This window comes from Spinacia oleracea, chromosome 4 (assembly GCF_020520425.1).
Source record: "Spinacia oleracea cultivar Varoflay chromosome 4, BTI_SOV_V1, whole genome shotgun sequence".
In the NCBI taxonomy this organism is placed as follows: Eukaryota; Viridiplantae; Streptophyta; class Magnoliopsida; order Caryophyllales; family Amaranthaceae; genus Spinacia; species Spinacia oleracea.
Genome location: NC_079490.1, coordinates 29,578,346 through 29,603,599, shown reverse-complemented (window position 1 = coordinate 29,603,599; position 25,254 = coordinate 29,578,346). Strand labels below are relative to the sequence as shown.

At 37.4% G+C, this 25,254-nt stretch overlaps 1 protein-coding gene and 1 long non-coding RNA gene across 3 annotated transcripts; one reads left to right on the top strand and one right to left on the bottom strand.

Moving 5' to 3' along the window:
• Positions 1–1,710: 1,710 nt before the first annotated feature.
• LOC110778696 (uncharacterized) lies at positions 1,711–9,890 on the top strand. Of its 2 annotated transcripts, XR_008933130.1 has the most exons (6): positions 1,711–4,098; positions 5,572–6,168; positions 6,758–6,927; positions 8,564–9,098; positions 9,194–9,424; positions 9,574–9,890. XR_008933130.1 is itself a non-coding variant. In XM_021983254.2 (5 exons), the coding sequence occupies exons 1-5, from the start codon at positions 1,917–1,919 to the stop codon at positions 9,265–9,267; spliced, it is 3,558 nt and encodes a 1,185-aa protein (XP_021838946.1). In that variant the 5' UTR covers positions 1,711–1,916; the 3' UTR covers positions 9,268–9,482. The 2 variants fall into 2 exon arrangements, 1 of the variants encoding a protein (XP_021838946.1); XM_021983254.2 differs by lacking the exon at positions 9,574–9,890 and having other exon boundaries at positions 9,194–9,482.
• Positions 9,891–11,620: 1,730 nt separating this feature from the next.
• On the bottom strand, positions 11,621–14,686 carry LOC130471539 (uncharacterized). The gene is made up of 3 exons (XR_008932086.1): positions 14,549–14,686; positions 14,125–14,176; positions 11,621–11,795 (listed from the first exon to the last, which is right to left on the bottom strand). It is a non-coding gene; the product is annotated as an uncharacterized lncRNA (long non-coding RNA).
• Positions 14,687–25,254: the final 10,568 nt, after the last annotated feature.

Below are 25,254 nucleotides of genomic sequence, written 5' to 3'. Positions count from 1 at the left end.
CAGCCTTAAGCTGCTCAATCTTGAGCCCCCATAGACCATCAAGCACTGACATTGACCCACATGTGTACAATCCCCAGCCACAGTTCATACGGAGTATTCAATTATAAGTCTAATTAGCAGTTCAAAGAACACACAACTGGCAACTTAGCTTCCTAAAAAAGAGGTAACTATTTCCTCTTCTTCAAATTTCATCAAAATAATCAACCAACTATAAAACAACATAACAAAATAATCTGCAAGAAAATTAAATTATTGAAATAAAAAAACTCCATTGTCAGACATAAATCAAAGAAATTACAATATGAAGTAAAAATAAAAATTCGAACCGAGAAAACAAAAACCGAGAAATTAAAATTAAAATTAAAATTGAAGAGATAAATAATTAAAGTAATTAGTAAATTACCCTCTTTTTCTTGCCGAAATCCCTAGAAACATTGGGAATCGATGCATTAACAAAGTAATCTGCAAAGAAAAATTAAAGGATGTTCTTTTAATTTGAACACAGCTGAATTTGCATAATACCGAGAAAACAAAAACCGAGAAATTAAAATTAAAATTAAAATTGAAGAGATAAATAATTAAAGTAATTAGTAAATTACCCTCTTTTTCTTGCCGAAATCCCTAGAAACATTGGGAATCGATGCATTAACAAAGTAATCTGCAAAGAAAAATTAAAGGATGTTCTTTTAATTTGAACACAGCTGAATTTGCATAATAACCAATTCTAGAAATTGGGCATTTCTTATTTGTCAAGATTTTGATCTTTGCACTAAAATCGATTTTGGGAATTGGGTATTTTTTATGAGTTTTGAACCTGTTTGGAAATGTTGTTTACAAATCAGAAAGATGAATTGACCAGTGTACATACCCTATACAGCGACGAACAACTCCTACTGGTGCTTGTACCTGAATGGGTGTCGGAAAGTGACGCGAGCAAGGGGGGCACCACGATCTGGCTCGTGGATGACCTCGGTGACGACTCCTTCCAGGTAACCGTTGCGCTCGCCGAAGTCGAGGGTTCTGGACTTGGCGGCTCTTTTGCGGTCCTTTGCGGTGGTGGACGTGGGCCTTGAAGACGGACCCTGCTCCATACGTTTTTTCAACCTGTATTATACAAATTTCTAGGGTTACGATCCAAAAACCTACATGAATGCAACAATTGAATAAAAGATCAAATTAAGAAAGTTATTCAAAGTGAAAACGATATTGGTTGCTGCACCATTTCCGGCAGAGATCGATGGCGACGGTGGGAAGGGATTGAGGATGGAGTCTAACCCTAGAAACCGAGAGAAAAAGCGAGAGGGACGCGATTTGGTGAGGGTTGAGGAGAGAGAAAGAGTGAGAGGGGGAGAGAGGGTCGGCATTCAGCAAGCAACAAAATGAGGGTATTTTAGTAATTTTGCTTGGGGACACGAAAAGTGTGATTACCGAATTAACCTCAGCTGTTCCTTTATATAATAGAGATAATCTAAAGGTCGGATTATTAATGGAAAATGATTCAAAGGTTGGATTATTAAAAGTAAATAATCCTTAAAAAATTACCCCAATTACATTGCATTAAACCTTATATCGGTCAAATTATTTCGAGTATTACGAAACGGAGGGAGTATCTAATAAAAAACGGAGGAAATAAGGATACAATACTTAAAAGCCAATACGGAGAGTAGGACTTGAACTGAAATTGTTAAACGTACGGAAAACACAAAGATAAAAAATTGACTTGTGGAAAATGTGGACGAGTAAACGACGCCTCGTTGTCTGATCTCAACAAATGCAAATACTTCTACTGTGTTGTTCCACTCCCCAGTCTTGTCAAAATTTGCAAAATTTCTTCACCTTCTTCCTCAATCGCCATGCCATTTCTGGCTAAATTTTCTCTCTCCTAGGGTTTCATTTCCTGCAGAATTTCATCAACAATGGAGGAGCAAGCATCCACAGCTTCAACTGTCATTACTGCCGCTGACGCCAGGTTAGTGATGAAAAAACTCGGTGATTTTTTTGATAATTCGTACTCCACTGTGTTCGCAATTCCTTCTCTCTCCGAACAATGGAGTACATTGCAGAGTTCCTTCGCCATGGTAGAAGCTTCCATGGCGAGCCGTGAGAAGGAACTCGAGTCAAAGAAGCGAGAAAATATTACAGATGTTGTTGGTAGAGTTAAGAGGTTGCGGGAGACTGTGGAGTTGCGGGAGAAAGTGGTGGCAAAGAGAGAGAATAGTGTAAAACAGAGTTACGAGGTGATTGATTTGAAGAAGAGGAAGGCTCTAGAGAAAAGGAACGCGTCGGAGGGGTTAAGAAAGAAGTTCGGCGAGGTCGAGGGGAAGGAAAATCAGGAGCGGTACAGAGTGTTGGAGACGAGAGAGAAGCAATTTGCGGCTCGTTGCAATGTGGATGAAGTGTCTCAGTTGAGGGAGAAGGAAATGATGGAGCGGGAAGAAGGGCTGAAGTTGAAGGAGAGGCGAATTCAAGAGCGGATTCAGGAGTTGGAAGTGAAGGAGAGGAAGGTGGATGAGGGGTTTTTAGCTTGTCGGAAGGAATTGGAGTTGAAGAAGGATGAATTGATTGAGAAGCGGCGAGGGCTGGTGTTAGTAGAGAAGAAGTTGAATGAGCAATGTTGTGAATTGCAGTTGAAAGCTGGGGAATTGTTGGAGGAGCGTAAGGTGTTGGTGTTGAAGGGGAAGGAATTGGCGGAGATGTGTAAAAGGGGGGACTTAATGAAGCACGATGTTGAGGAAATGAATGACAGGTATGGAGCTGTTGAATTGAAAGAAAATGAATTGAGTGAAGGTCTGCGGTTGTTGGAATCGAAAGAGAAAGAGTTGAATGTGCGTCGAGAAAAGCTGGAGTCGACAGAGAAAGATGTTGATGAGTGTTTCATGGCAGTGACCTTGAAAGAAAAGGAACTGAATGAAAGTGTTCGAGCATTGGAGTTGAAACAGAAGGAAATCAATGAGAGTCGGAAAGAGGTGGAGTTGATGAAGATGGAAGTTGATGGTAGGTGTAGAGTAGTAGAATTGAAAGAGAAAGAAATGAATGATCGTCTTCATGGATTGGAGTTGAAAGAGAAACAACTCAATGAGAGTTACGAAAGGCTGGAGTTGGCACAGAAGGGTGTTGATGAATGTCTCCGAGCAGGAAACTCAAAAGAAAAGAAAATGAATGAAAGTGTCCGAGCATTGGAGTTGAAAGAAAAGGAAATAGATGAGATTCTTAAAGAGCTTGATTTGATGAAGGGAGTTGATGAACGTTGTCTAGCAGTAGAAGAAAAAGAAAAGGAATTGAATGACAGGTTTGCAGAATTGGATTTCAGGGAGCAGCAAATTGATGTGTGCCGCGAAATTCAGGAATCCAAAGAGAAGCACATTGATAAGTGTTACCGAAATTTGGAGTTGAAAGAGGAGCGTATTTATGAACGTTCCCAAAGTTTGAAGTTGAAAGAGAGGCACATTCATAAGCGTTCCCGAAATTTGGAGTTGAAAGAGAAGCGAATTGATGAGCGTTCCCGAAGTTTGGAGTTGAAAGAGAAGCGAATTGATGAGCGTTCCCAAAGTTTGGAGTTGAAAGAGAAGCACATTCTTAAGCGTTACCAAAGTTTGGAGTCCAAGGATAAGCCGATGAAGATTAAGTTGCAAGAGAAGAAACTGAATGAGGCCCTTCAAGCTCTTGAACCAAAAGAGAAGCATATCGATAAACATTACCAAAGACTGGAGTTGAAGAAAAAACAGACAAGTGAGCAGTGTAGGGTGGTTGAGCTGAAAGAGAAGCAGCTGGACAAGGCCCTTCAAGCTGTTGAACCAGTAAAGAAACAAATAACGGAGAAATACAGAGACTTAGAACTGAAGAAGGAAATCAACGACCGCTGTGAAGACATGGAGGTGAAAGAGACACAGATAAGATGTTGCCACAGATCACTGGATTTGAGAGAACAGGAAATCAATGAGTTTCGCAGAGTGCATAAATCTGAAGATAAACAAATCAGTGAGACTTTTAGATCCACGGAGTCAAAAGAGAAGAAAATGAATCAGATCAAGGAGGGGGTAGAGTTCAAAGAGAAACAATCAAATGGCACTAGTATTGAGCTGGCTGAAGCTAAGAATGGTGAGCTTCTATGTTCTTTTACCTTTGTTTTTAATATGCTGCCTTATTTTTCTAGTGTATATGGAAGGCATCAAGTATGAGATGGCTGATCAGCATATCTGCATATGTGTATGGCTGTGTTGTGCATCAAGGGTAGATGTTATCTGCTAAAAAGAGTTAGCTATTATTCTAGACACTACTTATAAACATCAAATTTGGAAGGATGGTGATAGGCTTTTCTTAATACAATATTTTTCGGTGCACTACTGGCTTCATTTTGTTTGCTGAGGAGGTTTGGGTGGGGGTGCTTAGGGAGAGTTTTTTGAGAATCTTTGTACAACATATAAGCTAAATTGTCTATGGCTTCCTTTTGTTTCATCCTTTGATTTGTATCTTGTAAACCACATATTTTGGAAGTTTGTTTGAGGTGGTTTCTCTGAAATATACAAGTTACAAAGGGGGGAACAACCACAAGGGAGGTTAAAGTACCCTGTTTTGATGCTGATGCTATCTCTGAAATGAGTTTATTTAGTTCATTTATGGCCTATCCCAGATCACCTCATAATATGTAAAAATGTCAAAATAGTATTTCTTGGGCAATGTTACTAGTGCTTTCTGCAATATATGCATCTGTATATTACTAGATCAGTGGAACAGCTGAGCTGGTAAGACTAGTTTCATTGATTCGTTCAATAGCATGTCACATTTATACTTGTTATGTACTTACGCTGACATGTCTTTGTTATTATATGATAGAATTCCAGTAGCAGGATCATGTAGTGTTGATAGCTAAGAGTTAGAACGATGTGATTGAGTTCTACTCAAGATGCTGAGATTCAGATTGGATGCGGAAGTAAACTAATTTTGTAATAGAAACAAGTTAAGTTTTAAACCATTGAACTTATGGTATTCCTGAGAGATTGATTCGTCAGGGATAGTGTAGTTAATTGCTCTAGCTAGTTAAACTAATGTTGACACTCTGATCGTGTTTACAGATAAAGCATGCAAATACCTCTTCCCCCTGAACTATATGTACAAGGAAAAATAAATTGTATTACATCATAGATATTCTAATAACTCCAAGTCTGTTCAAAGGTTTTTCATCCATCACCGAGTCTCTTTAAACTAGCAAAGTGCCTCTAATTTGTTACCCAACTTCTAATGTACAATATACTAGAATCTAGATATTCATTTATATGCATAGCTCATGGGCTATGCTTTTTTAAGAGATCAGATTACTGAGAAAACCCGTTGCTTCATCTTACTAGATATCTTACTTGATTCATCATCTACAGTTCTATGCATGTTTCTGTGATTTACTTAAAATGGCAAATTAGTGCCACGTCCCTGGAATTGAAGATAATATTTTTCTCTCTGCTCATGCTATTCTTGGTGCCAGTGAAATCCTAGCATAATATTATGTCTTAGCTCTAGAATGCGGTAATAATCTCACACTTTTTAATGCTTATTGTTGTTTCGTGTCTACTTCCTTAGGAGACTCCACTTGTGCAGAAGTTGAAACTAAAGAGCCTCTGCCAGGGACTTTCTTAGTAACCAGAGCAGTTGCTTCATCCTCCGTTAGGTTGGCTGATGACATACAGTTGCTGTGCAAAAATATGGATATGAAAGGTGTAAGGTCATATCTAATTCAGCATGTAAAGGAATATGATATCTTGGAGGATAAGATTTTGGATTCTCTTCGGTTAGCATCAGATCCTGCAAAGCTTGTTTTAGATGTGTTTCAAAGTTTTTATGATCTGGAGTTGGAAGAATTTCCTGTTAAAGATCTTACTGCTGGCTGCATATTTTTGTTAGTACAGTTGATGAAACTAAGGTCTGATATTTCCTCTCGTGTGAAAGATGAAGCCAGTGAATTTGTCGGCAATTGGAAGTTAATGCTGAAGCAGGATAATACCCCGTTGGAGAATTTTGGCTTCTTGCAGTTTTTAGCTTCGTACAAGCTAGCAGAGTCCTACCATGCTGACGATCTTTTTTCACTTTTTATAACCATTTTTGATGAGAGAAAGGTTTATCAACCTGAGAAAAATCCACATTTGTGCGATGCATTGGGACTGACAAGGAAGATTCCAGGTACTTGAAACTCTTTTCCTTCTGAATAGCTGAATCCCCCCCCTCCCCCCCCCTCCCTAATATGCTATAGGATTGGACACTCTTTAATTGTAACAAGTTCTAATGTCCTTTTTTATCTCTATTAAGATGAAAGAGAGTGCGCACTTTGCAATCCTTAATGTTCACATTTTAACTGTGGAATTTGTATGTAGTGTATACTCATCATTGTAGGATCTGGTTTAATGAATTTTGAGGTCAACTTTATTCACTTGTTTGGAAAAATAAACAGGTTCATCATCCTTCTTTCTTTCTTTCTTATCATGCTATTTTCTATAGCATGGGAGTACCTTCTGAACAAATAGCTGAAGGGAACAGGTGGAATACTTCTAGCTCTATGATGTTTGGCTCTCTATGATTCCCCATTATTTATTTTCATTAGTGTGTTAGATATGTGCTATCCCTAGCTGACTAGTTTGTTCATTTTCCCTGGAACCAAGTATATTGATAATCAATCTCAATTATCTTTTAAACATGTCCCAGCAGGTTATCTCATTGTGACTTTGTCTCTGGCTATCTGACTGGAGATCAAATTGTTTTGTTCATTGTACAGATCTTGTCCAGTCTCTGAATTTGAGAGATAAACAACTGCAAGCAGTCAGGTATATATGTGCACTTCATATGGTAGATGCTTTCCCAATAGGTTCACTATTGAGAACCCATTTGGTGAATATCCAGAAGCAAGTTGAGGAGATAACTGAGCAAGGCAGCATTACAGCTCAGGTTATCATTTAAAAATTTGAGGCAGTCTTTTAATTTTTAGTTTTGTTCTCTGCATTTTGGTCTGCTTCCATTGACTGCTCTGATGAAAGGATTGTTTAATTAACTGGTAATGCAAAGTGCCAGTATTTGTGTATGAATGCTGCAATCATGCACTTGGTAACGTTTGTCATCCCATCTTTCAGATGTCTTTTTTTAGAGCTATACTCTTTGTTAAATATATATAAGGGGCTTAGGGATCGTGTTCTACTCAACATAGTTGAATGGTAAAACCAAAAAAAAGAAAAAAAGAAAAATGGAGAGATAGATATGAGAGATGATCGATGAACAAAGTCTCGCAGAAGTATAGTGGGAGGGAGCTTGAGTTAGAAAGAACAGTGAAAACTAACCTTCACAGTTCAAACTTATAACATCATGTTAACAATTTGAAAATCTTACATCAAGTTTTTAGAGGATTCAACATTAGTCAAACTCTCAACATATCTGCTGAAGATGCTTGGTTCCCGCTGTCTGATTTCAGAATCGGGGACTAGGAACTGATATGATTAATAATCTTCCATTAGTTTGGAAGTGGATGCTTCAATTTTCTCATATATTGTTTAAATTAGACTGGCAGAGTCATCAATTGGTCATCAGGATAAAGTTAAGTTATGTAATGATTTATTTAGTGGTAAACCCCTCAGTACTCTGAAGTAATAAGCATGGGTACCTCTGATAGACACGATTCAATCTATTAGCACATGAGTTATTTATGTATTTATTCCCGCGGAACATGCCGATAGTTGATAACTGGGGGGGAGGGGGCCAATAATATAGGGTTACAAAAAGTGATTTTGTTTATTCGAAATAAAGAATGACAGCTGAAATATATATTGTGAGAGAGTGGCTGCAGTACTTCTTCTGTGTTTCACTACTTGTATGTATGCTGTTTGGAGATGGAACTACACCATATATGACATATTTCTGCAGTAATTATGTAATGGCTGTGTGTTCTGCTGTTTTTCGTTGTTGAATCTAGTAGGTTGTGGTATAGTATCTTTCGTGATTCTATTGTTTAACACATACTTTTGCTTGTGTTCCCTCGAGCCATTTAAGTGTAATAGTTAATTAGATTTCTAAAATGCCATTTTGTTCTTGAAACATATTTCAAATCACTTTGTTCCTCTCCATATTTAGCCATAAGCATTTGTTTTAGTAATTTTTTATTTTTATTTTTATTTTTGCTAAACTCTTCCTTGTTCACTCTCTGACGGGTCTTTGAAGCACATTTTTATGATTTCCTAGATTACTTGGTTTACTGAACTATTAGTTTGAGCATCTTCTCCAGCTATAGTCACTCTTTCTGCTTAATTTTTCGAAGTCTTGAGTTTCAGCGAGGAAGGGCTTGCCTATCTGAATCTGTCTGGAGACTTATTACATGGAGAAGTAGAATGATGTCCGTCTCACATGGACATTTACACAATCCATGCAAAACTTCAAATACCATAACTTTGTACGCGGGAGTGTATGATTTATTGATAATAATAGATTGTATTTCTAGTTGAAACTTGTTAATCCTGTTTCCTCATTTCTTCTGTTTGGTTTGATATTTTCAAGTTCCCTTTAATTGATTTTGTGAATGATTTGAACTCTCTTGCAGGATGATGCTTCCGATATGGAATTGACTGCCCTAAAAGAAGTTGTTAAATGTATTTCGTACTTTAAGCTCGAGTCCCATTATTCTCCTGTTTCCCTTGAAAAGCGCATCAAGCAGTTGGAAGAGGAGAGAAAAGAAAGAAAGAGCAGTGCACATTCGTTTGCAATAAAGAAGTGTTCAGACTTGGAAAAGATAGGAATGGAGGAGATGGCTGAAACTAGTAATATTCGGGATCTTCCCTCTGAGAAGAAACGCCCTGCAAAATCCGTAGAGAGTCCAAAACAAGAAAAGCGTCCTAGGGTTGTTGCTCATCATGAGTTAACTCCTGATTGTCCTAGCTTTTTAAGACCACCTGCACACTTCTGGCCCTATGGATATCCTGTTTGGCAACATCAACCTCCGCCCGTAACTTGGCCTATGCCTAGCTATGATTATGTTGCCTCGAGTGCCGTTGCTGGTGTTGCATATGATACAAGAACAGCTGGGTTCGGTGTTGCTGCAACTTACCCTGTTGGTGCTCCTACACTGGTTAGTAACGGTAAGGCAATCGTCTCTTTTACAGTTTTCTCCTCTTCTTCTTTCATCTCAATGCTAGACATCTTTTCATTTCACTGATTTTCTTTTTATTCACAGCTAGGAATCAAGCTTATAGAGAAGCACGAGGCCATGATTCCATTGTAATACCAACAAATTTTAACAGGAGCTAAGTCACGTGTATGAATTAGTTTGTGTGTAGGAACCTGGTCTTGTTTAACACAATTAGCTAACTAGTTACACTAGCAAAATTGGCTATGTTTTAAGTACTTCGAATGTGTAGTCGTGCCCGGTCTACCGTCTGAAGAGACCAGATGCGTAAAACTTTAGGTAACGTAACACCCTGTTAACTAATAAAAAGTGTGAATATCATGTGCATGCATAGCTAGCTAACAATTGAAGTTTCTGAAGTCCAATATATTTTGTTTTTGAACAGAAAAAACTGTTGTGTGTGACAGTGTGAGTCTTGTATTTTACAGTTTTTCTTGTGCAAAATGAACTTTTTCTTATGGGATTCAATATCAACAAGCCGGCTATAAAGGATGTCGAAAGGTGTTGAACACTTATCCGGTCCAATTTGTTAGAAGCTTTTGGTGTATTTGAAGGGAAGGTGATACACATAAACAAGCCTTTCTTCAAGGCTATGTACCTACATTGCAGAGGTAGTGAGGTACATAACCAATTGTTAATGGATTTGTGGAGTTGTAAAAACTTGATAGATAAAATCTTATACGACAAGGATGTTGCAAAATGGATTCGGAGGAATCAAGGATGCTACACTGGAATTCATACCCTAGTTGGTAGTCTTTTCTCATGCATCTTTTGTTGAATGCAAATTATCTCCTTTCCATATGCTTTTTTTTTTTTTTTTTTTCCACATAAGCTTACCGAAGAAAACAACTATGGTAACATGTTAGAAAAGGAAATAAGAGATATAGAAGCTCATGTTGCGAGTATGTGTTGTTGAATCCTGGATCTGTCTACTTTGTTAACCGAGCAATAATTAAGTGTCCTGTAGCATTTCCACCAATGTGTGTGAATTCGAAAAGATTATAACAGAAGTGATATTCTAGTTGATCGCCCATCTCAACCCCACAAGACAAGATGTGGCATCGGCTTGTAGAGCTGACTCAGCATATCCAAAGGAAGCCCCCCTATGCCCTGTGGGCCGCTTTGGTGATCGAGATACTACCCCATTTCAGCTATCTTTGTTTCCCTTTTCCATGAACCATCCACCAGAAGGGTTTTCATCTGCTCATCCATACCCCAATCTAACCGAATTGCTCTAAAGAAACCATGTGGATAAATGGGGTCTGCCTCTGGAGACTGAAGATTTCCAAGGTTATTCCCACCGATGTCCATGCTCACACTATTTTACTTCACACCATGTGTTATAAAAAAACATTGCGTAATCTTGTGAAATAACCACCGCACGGAACATATGATTGTTCCTAGCTGTCTGTAATGCCCAAAGTGTACTTATGATTAACTTTTGACATTGGGACAAAGGGATAGAATTCCAGGCTAATACTTTCCTAGAAATCTTATGTAATACCCCGTATTTTAAAGTAATTATAAATATAGTTAATTATATTTATAAAGAATTTTTATAGAATTCATAAATTAAAGTTGCATTTAAATATTTTTGTATTAATTAAAAGTATTAATTATTTTAATTGGAGAGAAAACGATATTTATTTCAAGTTGGGGAATTTTATTTGGCTTTTTAGAAAAGAAAACGAATTTTAAAACATTCTAGCACATTTCAATTCTAAGTTGAAGTCCAAACAATTAACCAAGCCCATATTGTTTCTAATGGAAGCACGAAATGGATTTCCTAACCCTAGCCCATTAATGAATTCTGAAACCTATAAATACTACTTATACACCTCACAAATCCCCACACAAAGTTATCAAACCCTAAACTAATTATTTCTCTCCCTCTCTTTTCTCTATCCTCCCTCACTGCACCTACACTCTTTTCTTTCCCTCTCCTTGTGCCCGGCGCCCGCAAGCACCACAACAGCGAGCAAGGCCAGCGAAACGCCAACCCTGCCCATGCCTCACCTGCCTGCCCCGTGCACGGACGCACACCCAGTGCCCTGAATTCCTCGGTGTGCGCGTCGCCCACCCGCAACACGCGGCCACCGCCCGCGCTGCTACACCTCTCCTCTTGCCTCGTCCGTTCGCCGTCGAGAACACCACCATCACTGTTTCAAGTTGTGCTCCTTTAGTGAAGTCGGGCGGTGTGTTTCCTCTTCTTCCTAATCTCTCCTCTATTTAAACTAATGTTTTAAATTATGATTATTACGATGGTTATTTTGATAATTGATTTTGGGATTGAGATTATGGATGATTAAATTGTGGATTTGAATGATTGAATGTGTAACACCTCCAAAATTTGGACCTTTTATATAATAAAAAACACTGTTTTTATTTCATAAAACAATCGTCCAAACCTTGGGAGTATCACTGCTACAATTATTCTCCATAGAAAATAAATGCAAAGCAACAAGACAATTTAAAATCATTAAAGTCAAAATTAACTAAGTGGTCTAAAAGGTGGCCAATAAAATATTACAACCAATTAATCCCCATAAAATAAATAATAAAATCTAACTTAAATTGAAATAGAAATTGTCTCTTGACTATGTGGTTATTCTAAGCGTCTCCTCACTCGTAGCCAAGTACCTTTACCAACCTGCAAAAATAAATAGAAAAGAGACAAGAGAGACGAACTCTCAAAAATCAGAAAAACTGAGTAATTTCAACTCCATTCCGTAAATTAAATAATTTTACTTTGAAAACGTTTTGATCATATAAAATGAGTATATAAAAACAAGTACCAATTTAATAACTCTAAAATTGAATTATCACATAAAGATCAATATTAATTAGTTGAGGGAAAAAGAACGCTAAGGGTCGCGCGTAACCCTTGGAAATGGCCAAAGTAAGACGAGTACAGAATGTCCCTAGTGTGCACACCCCTCACTAATTGACTATGGGTCTCCGCGACCGCACACCAATAGAATTAGAAGGAAGACTAAGTAGAAAGTTTAATACAGAATAATAGAAATAACCTACTAGAAGCCTACCGGGTCTCCACTAAAGTACACCGATAGAACAACATCTAGAAGGGCAACCTGTTCCTATCCCTTACGGGCTTTTCCCTCGAAAATTACACTTTAAGTCATTAGTATTTTAATAAGGTCAAACACGCAAACGATCTACTCAAGGATCCAAACAATACAATTAAGTAGCCATAAGAACCCAGAACCATTACCACAATTATAAATCAACATTGTTCTTTATTTCCTCAACTTATTCCACATAACCGAACTCATATCAAAGAGTTATGCGCACTCTTATCAAATATCAATCATTTACCATTATTTATCAACAATCATAGCTATACTAGGTACTTCATCTCAAAACAAAAATATAAATCGAACACTTATTGTCATCTACTTATATATTAATATTAAAAAGCCGAAACGAAGGAATTGTTTGTCGTAATATTTTTTTGGACAATTTTATCCCTCCTTTTCTTTCTTTATTTTTTATAATTTTTTTTTTTTTTTTTTGTATCACACATGTCCTGTGCTTACAACACCTCAATAACAATTTGAGTCGATTGAGATAAAAACATTAGATACTCTTCAAGGAGGCAAGGCCGCAGCCGCAGCGGTGGTCTGGCTTCTTTCAGCAATTCAGCGGATGCCCTTCCAACCTTTCTAATGTGGTGGCTTCATTGATACCTACCTTATTTGTATTTTGTCTGTAATTTTTGTGGATATTTCTTAGTTTTGTTTATTTGGTAGATTTCTTGATAATTTTTTTTGTCTTCTCACTGTTGTTAATTACCAGGAGGAAGGTGAAAACTTGATTGTAGGCTTTGCCGCTTTGGTATGAGTTACTTTTGAAACAATCAATTCTTTTTTTTGATGGGTTTATATCTAATGTTTAGATGTTTATCTGACAAAGTGTTTCATTGAATTTGGGAGTCAAAGTATATAGATCAAAAGTGAATTCTTTCATCTACTTTTACTTTGGAGTCTTTTGGTCATGTATAAGAAGCTCAATGCAACTAGGCTAAATAGTGAACTAATTATTCTTGCTTCTTCACTTATTTATTTGTTTTATTTGTTCCACTTCACTCTTAGTATTGGTTTGCCAATTTTTCTACCAAAGATAGTTAAGAAAGTTCAATTAATACAACGAGTTTTTAAAAATGAATTTCTTGCCGGACCACATTTTTGTATGTATACAACAAGAATAGCAATATTGTGTAATTTTTTATAACAATACTATTATGTTACTCCCTACATATTTTATTAGGAGTCACATATTGACACTTATTAAGGTTGGAGAGTTGAATCTAATAAAAATAATAAAACAAGTACATGCGGGGAAAGTAATAAGCGAATAAGAAAAAATGGTGGGAAAAATATTTTAATCAGAGTAGAGAGACGGTTTATCGTAGTGGTGGTCCCTAGAGAAAATTAAATATATTAAATTACTAGAAGTAGGATAGAAAAGTTACTAAAAATGGAAGTGTGACTCTTTTCCACGAGTATAAAGTAATTTAAGTGTTTTTGCATACACCAAATTTTTGTAAAAATATTCACGTGCAACGCACGTATCGTTGACTAGTAAGATAAAATAAGCGTAATACTGGGCTGAATTTGGTAGGGAGAACTCGTGTTCGATCCCCCGCAACAACAATTGGGAGGGGAATGAAACCTATCCACCCAGAACTCGCCCCGAATCCGGATTAGCCCTAAGAGTGAACCGGGTGCTAACACCAAAAAAAATATATTTAATACTACTACTATCATACACGTCTATAAATCACATCATATATGTCATTTACATACCATTTAAACTACCCACCTACAAAAGATGGGTAGTTATTTCAACTCCAAAGAACAAAAACAAACCATTTAAACTCCCTATCACATAATAACACATAAACACAACCAAAATACTTTTCCTAATGGGACCTAGAGATGATGGACATTAGAGATTACCTTGAGTACGTTAATCCTGAAAGTAGTAACATCCTTTACTAGTATCCATCTTCTACAATAATACACAAGGATATTGATCAGTTTTCTACCCTACTGATAACCGAAATAGTTGGACAAGAATCTCACATATTTGGAGTTAAACCTCATTACGTAAACCTAAACAAGAAGTCAAAGCTTATATATATAGATTTTAGTTTAAAACAACCAAAGCCATTTTTCTAAATCACATCATTGTTAGATATTTATTTAACAAACCCGAAACAAATAAGGGATTTAGGGAAGCCATCAAGTCTATGAAATATTTGACTTCAAAAACCTAACGTAGAAAACAACTATAATACATAATGCATTCGGTTGACTTCATTAATCCTTATATTTGTTCTACAACCAAGGGAACAAATAAATAGTTTTGTAGGTCACTCACCAACGAAGAGGAGAAAGAAGGATTGAAGGAGCGCAACTATAAGCCAATATATCGCAATTGTACGTAACAGTTGGGATAGGAGAGGCGAAGATGATTCACGAAGATGATGGTGAGATGATGATGGCGGTGGAAGGTATATAATTTTCTTGTGGGAGTCAATAGGAGTATACGGACGGCATTTTGATTTAGCAAGGGTATTTATAGTGTAGGTTAGGCATAGGGTTTAATAGATGAAGAAAAATTAGAATACAATATTTAAATAAATTCAAAATTCAGTTTTTTTTTTTTTTTTTTTGGTATTAATGAATTTATATAAAATCAATAAAAACATGTATTTTAAATTATTAAATTTATTTAAACTAATATATTAAAATAATTTGATAAGAAAATCCTCAAAATTTTGGAGTATTACAGAATGTTTGATGTTGGAAGTATTTAAAGGAGTTATCATTTTTAGATTAGTCTAATTAATAAAGCATGTATTTTTAAGTATTTTAAAGGGTTGTAATCATGCTTATTGATTAGGATTTTCAATTAATGATTATGGTTGATTGATTAGCATAATTAGACATTAATTTTAATTATGATAATCAATTATAATTTTCAGAATATTTATGAACGTAAGTTTATCGATTTTAATGGTTTTATGCATGATACAAATTAATTTTCATGTTAGGGTTTTAAGTACTCCCTCTGTCCCAAATTACTCGTTGCACTTATCTTTGCACAAAGTTTTAAGTGATAAGTGGTTTTTTCATTATCAATTGTTATTTTATTGAAAAAGTAGATGTGATACAAGTTAGTGGGACATTGTTTTAATTGAATGAGAGAGGGTGTGGGTACAAAAAAAATTAGTGGGAAGAGAGACAATATAATAATTGTGGGGTCGTTTCTAATTTAGAAGTGTAACAACTAATCTGGGACGGACGAAAAAGGAAAGTGTAGCAACTAACCTGGGACGGAGGGAGTAATTAATTAGAAGTAATATAATAAGTTAATAATCGATGAATTTCTAATTATTTAAATCGATTTCAAATCTAAATATGTTGATGGAAATTTAATGAATATGGTGATTAATTAAGAATATTTACTTTATGATAGGAGGAGGTTTTTTAATTAAATTGAATTGAATCACAAAGTGGCCCCATAGTTTAGGGCAACGTACCCAATTATTCATGTGAATACATGTTATGTTTATGATGTTGTGATTCATGATTATTTGGATTATAGATTCATGTTTGATTATGCAAGCAAGCATGTTATTATGGTTTATGTTTGTTGAATTCGAATAGCAAACATGTTGTCCAAGTATGATTTACGCATGTATGGTTTATGCGCATGCAAAAAGTTTATTTATGCTTTGTATGTATGGTCAAGCATGTTATGAGAAGATTATTTATTGCTAAGTACGTAATGCCTAGAATTTAAGGAGCCTGAGTTTATTTGTGCCTCGTTACACAACCCCATATACCCTTGGCCGTGTAGGGGACACACGTGTAGAATCATGTGAGAAGGAGAAAAGAATTAGGATTTATTCGTGCCCAGTGCACAACCCTAGTGTTAACATGCATGTTGTGGACTCACATGTAGAATCATGTTGAGAAGGAATGATGTAGTAGTTAATTGAGAGTCTTGTTTTGATTACAAGTTCTAAGAGAATTTTAAAAGAAGCTTTGTTTGATTATCTAATTGATATTTTATTTGATTATCCCTTGCGCCGGCCTTTGAATAAAATATTAATAAACGTAAAGTGAAATCGAATAAGCCTCAAAACTCTTGGAATGTATGCACCTTTGATATGAACAATGGGGGGAGTATTTGGCCGGAGGGTCGTTGCTTCTGACGGTGATGCAAGACGTTGTATTACTATTTTATGCGCAGGGAATTCCATCACAGAGGTGAAACATGTTTTATTATTATATTTTTAGTGTTTTGAGGCTCCCTACACTGGTCCAGTTGGACCTTAGAAGAAAGAGGTTGGTCGCATGCCATATATTGAAGTATGTTTGGTGGGTGTTTTAATGGTGGTCTCCGACAATTATTTTCCGCTTAGAAGCCAAATATGCGGCCATAACATAACACATCCAATGTTTTTCAATTGAATTCTTGGATTTGAGCTTGTTTGTGTAAGTGATAGTTGCTTGGGATTCGTCGAATTGGTGGGTTGGGCAAGAATGAGAAGGAAAAAAGAGATTGATGGGCGGCGTAGCAGGATCAGGTATTCGACAACTATGTGCGACTGCAATTGGCTGCGTAGCAGGCAAAAATGGGGCGGTGTTGCTGGTTGTGGTGGTTGCGGTTTTGGATTGTGGTGGAACTACTGGAAGAGCAGTGAGGAAGACAGGGAAAGGAGCTGAGCCAAGAGAGACATGCGAGGGGGAGAGAGGGGGCTTGGGGTGGTCATGGAGGAAGGAGGGTGAGGGCGGGGCAGTGAGGTAGAGAAACCATATATAAAAGGAGAAGAAGTGGAGAAAGTGATTGCCATGGAGAGAGAGATGAAAGAAAAGAATAAAGGAAACAAGATAAAAACGAAAAAAATAATTAGAGTTAATGTTAATGGAAAACTTAACAGACTTGATTGAAAATAGTCATTAAGGGCAGTATGTGCATTTTTTTTAAAAGCTCGGGATATTTGGTGTATTTATGAAAAGTTGAGGGTATTTGGTACATTTTGTTAAACCTCGTGGGCATTTCATGAAAATAACGCAATATTTTTAGCATTGAATTTTATTTTTATTTTGTAAAGTGTATGGAGTACCTCCAACGGGATAAGGGAGAGAAAAGACAAAAAAATAAAAATTAAATAAGAGCTAGGGATTTAGGTGTTGTTTGGTCAAGCTTCTTGAAGCGTGTCACAACTTCAGAAATACATTTTTGACCAATTAGGTTGTTTTCACATTTTTAAGGAGGATAAACAATTCTTCTAGAAGCTCAAATAACTTATTAGAAGGAAGAGAAGGAGCTTCTACAAATTATTTCCCGGGGAGCTTTTTCTCCCTTTAATGAGACTTTTTACGGGACGATCATAGCCTCTCAGCTTTACAATAATATCCCTGCATGTCCCATTTATCTCCTCATTAAAGACCCAACTGAAGGAAATAATGCCCTTCGTCCAAGTATGCATATAATATTAAGTCTAATAAATGCGGTTCGATATTAATTAAAAAGTTAATAATTCAGTGAGATCAAGTGAGCTGAATGCCTAGCTAGAGGCCGCTTCAGTTCAAGTGGAATTAATAATATTAATCCACATCTTACTCTTGATTGAACCCGTAGAGTCACACAAATAGTACGTAAACGAATCAAGTATTTAATGGCATTAAATACTCCATCTATGGATATTCGGAATCGAGGGATCTTGGTTTCAGTGGGAGCTGAGATCGTCACAAGCAAGAAATGAATACTCCGGAAACGATGATATTGCCGGAAACGGAAATATGGATCGTATCGGAAATATAAATATGATCCAAGTCGTAGATGTTTCCGGAAACGGAAACATGGTACGTATCGGAAAATATTATCGGAAATGGAAATATTGCCGGAATCGGAAATATTGCCGGAAACGGAAATATTGTCAGAATCGGAAATATTATCGGAATCGGAAAATAATTCCGGAAACGGAAATATTAAATATTTGTTCGAAATGGAAATTAATTCCGGAATCGAAAATATTAAATATTGTTCGTATCGGAAATGAATTCCGGAACCGGGAATTCAATCGGAAGCGCATCGTACGAATTATCATCGGACGAGGCTTGCTAGACGAAGGCCCAGCACGAAGCCAGGCCCACGCCCAGCAAGCCGAGCGCCCAACATGGAGCTGCCACGCCTCGCCAGGCCCAGCGCAAGGCCAGGCCCAGCAAGGCCTTGGCGCGCGCACGCTAAGCGTGCTGTTGGGCTGCGAGCAGCGGCTGCTCGTGTGGGCCGCAAGGCCTGCGCGGGTGGTGCGATGCTCGTGGCCTTACGATGCTCATGTTCGTAACGAATCCTAATCCTATCGGAATTCGTGTATTGATTAAATCCTAATCCTAATAGATTAAGTTTATTATTTAGAGTTCAAGTTGGATTCTAATTAATAAATCCAAATCCTAGTAGGATTATAATTCCTTTTCCATACCTCTATAAATAGGTGCCTAGGGTCATAATTTATAGATACGATTGAAGTATTCTAAAGGTAAGATTTTGAAGAAAAATCAGCCATACACTTGCACCTAAATAGCCGAAATTCCTAAGCAACCTTAAGGGCGATTCTAGTTGGTCAAGCTTAAGGCGGATCCGGACGTGCTGTGGACTATCTACGGAGGGACGACACTTGGAGTCCTAAAGACTTGTTCTTGTTCGGTTCGGGCGCAACTAGGGAGGGCATGCAACAAAGTGTATGCATCTAAACTATGCTAAATGATTTTGTGTAAATAATATGCTTTCCTGGCTTTATGGTTTTTCCGCATGATTTATGTTTTGTCATATGAATCATAACCTAACAGTGGTATCACGAGCCTCTTATTATTTTCATAATCTAAATTGCATAAACATGGTTAAATATTACAAATTTGCAAGGAATTAAAAGGGGCGATTAATTTTCGTAATTGTTAATTAATTGCAAATTGCGTTTATTTAATTATATGTACGCAGTTTTTCGGCAGTTTCTTCGTTACTCATCCAAATCGAGTGATTTTTGTGTCAATTCCGCATGTAAAAGGCATTCTAAAATTTTGACAAAAGTAATTTTTTTCGGCCGAACCCAGAATTCCCAAATTCGAAGCCTAACTATGACTTTTCGGAGGTTTTAGTTTTTCGAACGCAAAAGTTTGTAAATTTAAAATTTTAAATTAAATATTTGCGATTCTTGTTGATAAATCTTGAATTTTTGATTGACCTACAGTATATGTTTAACAAGTTTGAATGCCTAGCCTTGTTAATTATACAACCTAATTTGTAATTATGATTAATTTGTTGAAATTCGAATAATTTAGAATTAATTTGATTTTCATAATTAATTAATAATTTAATTAGGTACCAATGATTAAAAACCACCATAAAAATTGTTAATGTGTGTTAAATTTTAAATTTTTATGACCTAGATTTGAATAATCGGAAATTAATTGAATAATAAATTTTCGATTTTTCGCCCTAAAATTATGAAATTAATATGATTTATTAATTTGTCATTAATTTTGGAAATAAAAGTTTTAATTTTTATGCAATTCGCTCATAAAACTTGCACGCACAAAGCAATGGACGCTACTGTTAGGTTATGATTCATATGACAAAACATAAATCATGCGGAAAAACCATAAAGCCAGGAAAGCATATTATTTATACATAATCATTTAGCATAGTTTAGATGCATACACTTTGTTGCGTGCCCTCCCTAGCTGCGCCCGAACCGAACAAGAACAAGTCTTTAGGACTCCAAGTGTCGTCCCTCCGTAGATAGTCCACAGCACGTCCGGATCCGCCTTAAGCTTGACCAACTAGGATCGCCCTTAAGGTACTTAGAATTTTCGGCTATTGTAGGCAATTATATGACTGAATTTTTGCTCTCAAAAATCACTTTGAATACTTGAATACTCGATATAAATTATGAGCCCTTAACTCATATTTATAGACCATGGAATAAGTAATCGAATCCTACTAGGATACGAATTAATTAAATTAGAATCCTAGTAGAATTCTTATTTAATTAATTTATCTTTTAGGATTAGGAATTTTAATCATTAAACAAATCCTATACTCTTTAGGTTTCGTATGTGAACACAAACTCTACACGAGCATGACCCGCAAGCGTGCAGGCCATGCCCGCGCACAGCCCACACGGCCGCTCGGCCCACGCGAGCTACAAGCCCACGCGAGCTGCAGCAATGCTCGCAGCCCACTGCTCGCAGCTGCGCGCGCTGCCACGGCCAGCTGGGCCTGGCCTTGCGCTGGGTCTGGCGTGGCCTTGGCTGTTCGTGTGGCGCGCTTGGCTTGCTGGGCGATGGCCCGGCTTCGTGCTGGGCCTTCGTCTGGCAGGCCTCGTCCGATGCTAATTCGTACGATACGCTTCCGATTAAATTCCCGATTCCGGAATTTATTTCCGATACGAACAATATTTAATATTTTCGATTCCGGAATTAATTTCCGTTTCGAACAAATATTTAATATTTCCGTTTCCGGAATTATTTTCCGATTCCGATAATATTTCCGATTCTCACAATATTTCCGTTTCCGGCAATATTTTCGATTCCGGCAATATTTCCATTTCCGATAATATTTTCCGATACGTACCATGTTTCCGTTTCCGGCAACATCTACGACTTGGATAATATTTATATTTCCGATACGATCCATAATTCCGTTTCCGGCAATATCATCGTTTCCGGAGTATTCATTTCTTGCCTGTGACGATCTCAGCTCCCACTGAAACCAAGATCCGTCGATTCCGAATATCCATAGATGGAGTATTTAATGCCATTAAATACTTGATCCGTTTATGTACTATTTGTGTGACCCTACGGGTTCAGTCAAGAGTAAGCTGTGGATTAATATCATTAATTCCACTTGAACTGAAGCGGCCTCTAGCTAGGCATTCAGCTCACTTGATCTCACTGAATTATTAACTTGTTAATTAATACTGAACCGCACTTATTAGACTTAACATAGAATGCATACTTGGACCAAGGGCATTATTTCCTTCAGTCTCCTACTTGTCCTTAGGGACAAGTGTGCATTTCCTAATTCCTTTGTCGCTCGATGCTTGCTCTTGAACATAAGGTAAGAGTTGTCATCCTTATTATGTCTAGAGGTGTTCCTCGGTTTCAGAGTTCAACTGATCAAATAAACAGATAATCATAGCCTATGATTCATCCGAGCACGACCATGCATTTCACAGTTTCTAGCTCTCCGAGTGGCCTTGTACAACTTTTAAGCATCTCATCCCGATTTATGGGAGGACAATCCTAATCTTGCGATCTTGAGATTAGACTTCGTTTGATAGGTGATTACCTGAGCGTTGCCTTTATAGCCTCCTTTTACGGTGCGACGGTTGGTCAACGTCAAAGCAACCAGTTCTCAAACAAGTAATCTCAAATCACTCAGGTATTGAGGATTTAGTGTCTAATAATTTTTATGAAATTTACTTATGACAGATTTTCATCTCTTACAGTAAAGTTTCATAGGTCTTGTCCGATACTAGTCTTCCCAAAGTAAGTATCTATGCAAATGATTATGACATTGCCATGTCCACATAGTTCAAGAAACAGAACTACTAGTGATCTTGCATTCTAATCGTCTAACGTTGTCTATGCGTCCAATTTTATAGAAAACTCCGACTAGGGACCATTTTCAACCTTTGACATTCAAGTTCACTTGATAGACATTTCTTAGTCACAGGACTGGTCCTGACAGTCTATCTTGAATATATCCCCAAATTGAAGGGACTCATCATTTAATAAACCACAAATTAAATGGAAAAATGAATTCTCTTCATTTATTGTGAATGATTAACCAATAATGTTTTACAAAGATTTAAACTCTAAAACTTTAAAACATTAAACAGGGATATCAAAGCCATTCTCCAATATGCTTGATTCCCATAGCTGCAGTGTGCGAGTTGTGCTTCGCCTGCGGCAGAGGTTTAGTCAATGGATCTGATATGTTGTCATCAGTTCCAATTTTGCTTATTTCGACTTCATTTCTTTCAACGAACTCTCGTAGAAGGTGAAATCTACGAAGTACATGCTTGACTCTCTGGTGGTGTCTAGGCTCCTTTGCCTGTGCAATAGCTCCGTTATTATCACAATACAGGGCTATTGGTCCTTTAATGGAGGGGACTACACCAAGTTCACCTATGAACTTCCTTAGCCATATAGCTTCCTTTGCTGCTTCATGTGCAGCAATGTACTCCGCTTCAGTTGTAGAATCCGCAATGGTGCTTTGCTTAGCACTTTTCCAGCTTACTGCACCTCCGTTGAGGCAGAAGACAAACCCAGATTGTGATCTGAAATCATCTTTGTCGGTTTGGAAACTTGCGTCCGTATAGCCTTTAACAATTAATTCATCATCTCCACCATAGACCAGGAAGTCATCTTTGTGCCTTTTCAGGTACTTCAGAATATTCTTGGCAGTAGTCCAATGCGCCTCTCCTGGGTCTGACTGGTATCTGCTCGTAGCACTGAGTGCATACGCAACATCCGGGCGTGTACATATCATAGCATACATTATTGAACCAATCAATGATGCATATGGAATCCCATTCATTCGTCTACGCTCATCAAGTGTTTTTGGGCACTGTGTCTTGCTTAGAGTTATTCCATGAGACATGGGTAGGTAGCCTCGCTTGGAGTCTGCCATCTTGAACCTATCAAGCACCTTATTGATATAAGTGCTTTGACTAAGTCCAATCATCTTTTTAGATCTATCTCTGTAAATCTTGATGCCCAATATGTACTGTGCTTCTCCTAGATCTTTCATCGAAAAACATTTCCCAAGCCAAATCTTGACAGAGTTCAACATAGGAATGTCATTTCCGATAAGTAATATGTCGTCGACATATAATACTAGGAAAGCAATTTTGCTCCCACTGACCTTCTTGTATACACAAGATTCGTCTGCGTTCTTGATGAAACCAAAGTCACTGACTGCTTCATCAAAACGTATATTCCAGCTCCTGGATGCCTGCTTCAATCCGTAGATTGACTTCTTTAGCTTGCATACCTTTTTAGCATTCTTTGGATCCTCAAAACCTTCAGGCTGTGTCATAAACACAGTTTCTGTTAAAACGCCGTTTAAGAAAGCAGTTTTGACATCCATCTGCCATATTTCGTAATCGTAATATGCAGCGATTGCTAACATTATCCGAATAGACTTTAGCATTGCAACTGGTGAAAAGGTTTCATCGTAATCCACATCGTGGACTTGCCTGTAACCTTTTGCAACCAATCTAGCTTTGAAAACTTCAAGTTTCCCATCCTTGTCCTTTTTCAGTTTGAAAACCCATTTGCTTCCAATGGCTTGGTAGCCATCTGGCAAATCGACCAAATCCCATACTTGGTTTTCAGACATGGAGTCTAATTCAGATTGCATGGCTTCTTGCCATTGCTTGGAGCTAGGGCTCGTCATAGCTTGTTTGTAAGTCGCAGGTTCATCACTTTCAAGTAATAGAACGTCATAGCTCTCGTTCGTCAAAATACCTAAGTACCTTTCCGGTTGAGATCTATATCTTTGCGATCTACGCGGGGTAAAATTTCTAGATTGACCATGATTCTCACCAGATTCTTCTAAAGATCTCTGAGTTTCATCCTGAATGTCATCTTGAGAATTCTCTAGAGTTTGTTGTTCGACTCGAATTTTTCGAGGTCTACTTTTCTCCCACTTGTCATTTTGGAAATGTGATCTTTCTCCAAAAAGACACCATCTCGAGCAACAAACACCTTGTTCTCAGATGTATTGTAGAAGTAATACCCCTTTGTTTCCTTTGGATAGCCCACAAGGATACATTTGTCAGATTTTGGATGAAGTTTGTCTGAAATTAATCGTTTGACGTATACTTCACATCCCCAAATCTTAAGAAAAGACACATTTGGAGGCTTTCCAAACCATAACTCATATGGAGTCTTTTCGACAGCTTTAGACGGAGCTCTATTTATAGTGAGTGCAGCTGTATTTAGTGCATGTCCCCAAAATTCTAATGGAAGTTTGGCCTGACCCATCATTGACCTGACCATGTCTAGCAAGGTTCTGTTCCTCAGTTCCGACACACCGTTCCATTGCGGTGTTCCAGGAGGAGTCAATTCTGATAGAATTCCACATTCTTTCAGATGGTCATCAAATTCATAGCTCAGATATTCACCGCCTCTGTCAGACCGCAGTGCCTTAATCTTCTTGCCTAATTGATTCTCTACTTCACTCTGAAATTCCTTGAATTTGTTAAAGGATTCAGACTTATGCTTCATTAGGTAGACATAACCATATCTACTGAAGTCATCAGTGAAAGTGATAAAGTAGCTGAAACCACCTCTAGCATTTGTACTCATTGGTCCACATACATCTGTATGGATTAAACCCAATAGTTCATTTGCTCTTTCTCCAACTTTAGAGAAAGGTTGCTTTGTCATTTTGCCAAGTAAACATGATTCGCATTTACCATAATCCTCTAAGTCAAATGGTTCTAGAATTCCTTCCTTTTGAAGTCCTTCTAAGCGTTTCAAGTTTATATGGCCTAATCGACAATGCCACAGATAGGTGAGATCTGAATCATCCTTTTTGGTATTTATGTTATATACTTGTTTGTCGTGATCTAATAAATAAAGTCCATTGACTAATCTAGCAGATCCATAAAACATCTCTTTAAAATAAAACGAACAACTATTGTCTTTTATTAAAAAGGAAAATCCCTTAGCATCTAAGCAAGAAACTGAAATGATGTTTTTAGTAAGACTTGGAACATGGAAACATTCTTCCAGTTCCAAAACTAGCCCGGAGGGCAACGACAAATAATAAGTTCCTACAGCTAATGCAGCAATCCGTGCTCCATTTCCCACTCGTAGGTCGACTTCTCCCTTGCTTAACTTTCTACTTCCTCTTAGTCCCTGTGGATTGGAACATAAGTGTGAGCCACAACCTGTATCTAATACCCAAGAAGTTGAATTAGCAAGTATACAGTCTATAACGAAAATACCTGAAGATGGAACGACTGTTCCGTTCTTCTGATCTTCCTTTAGCTTTGG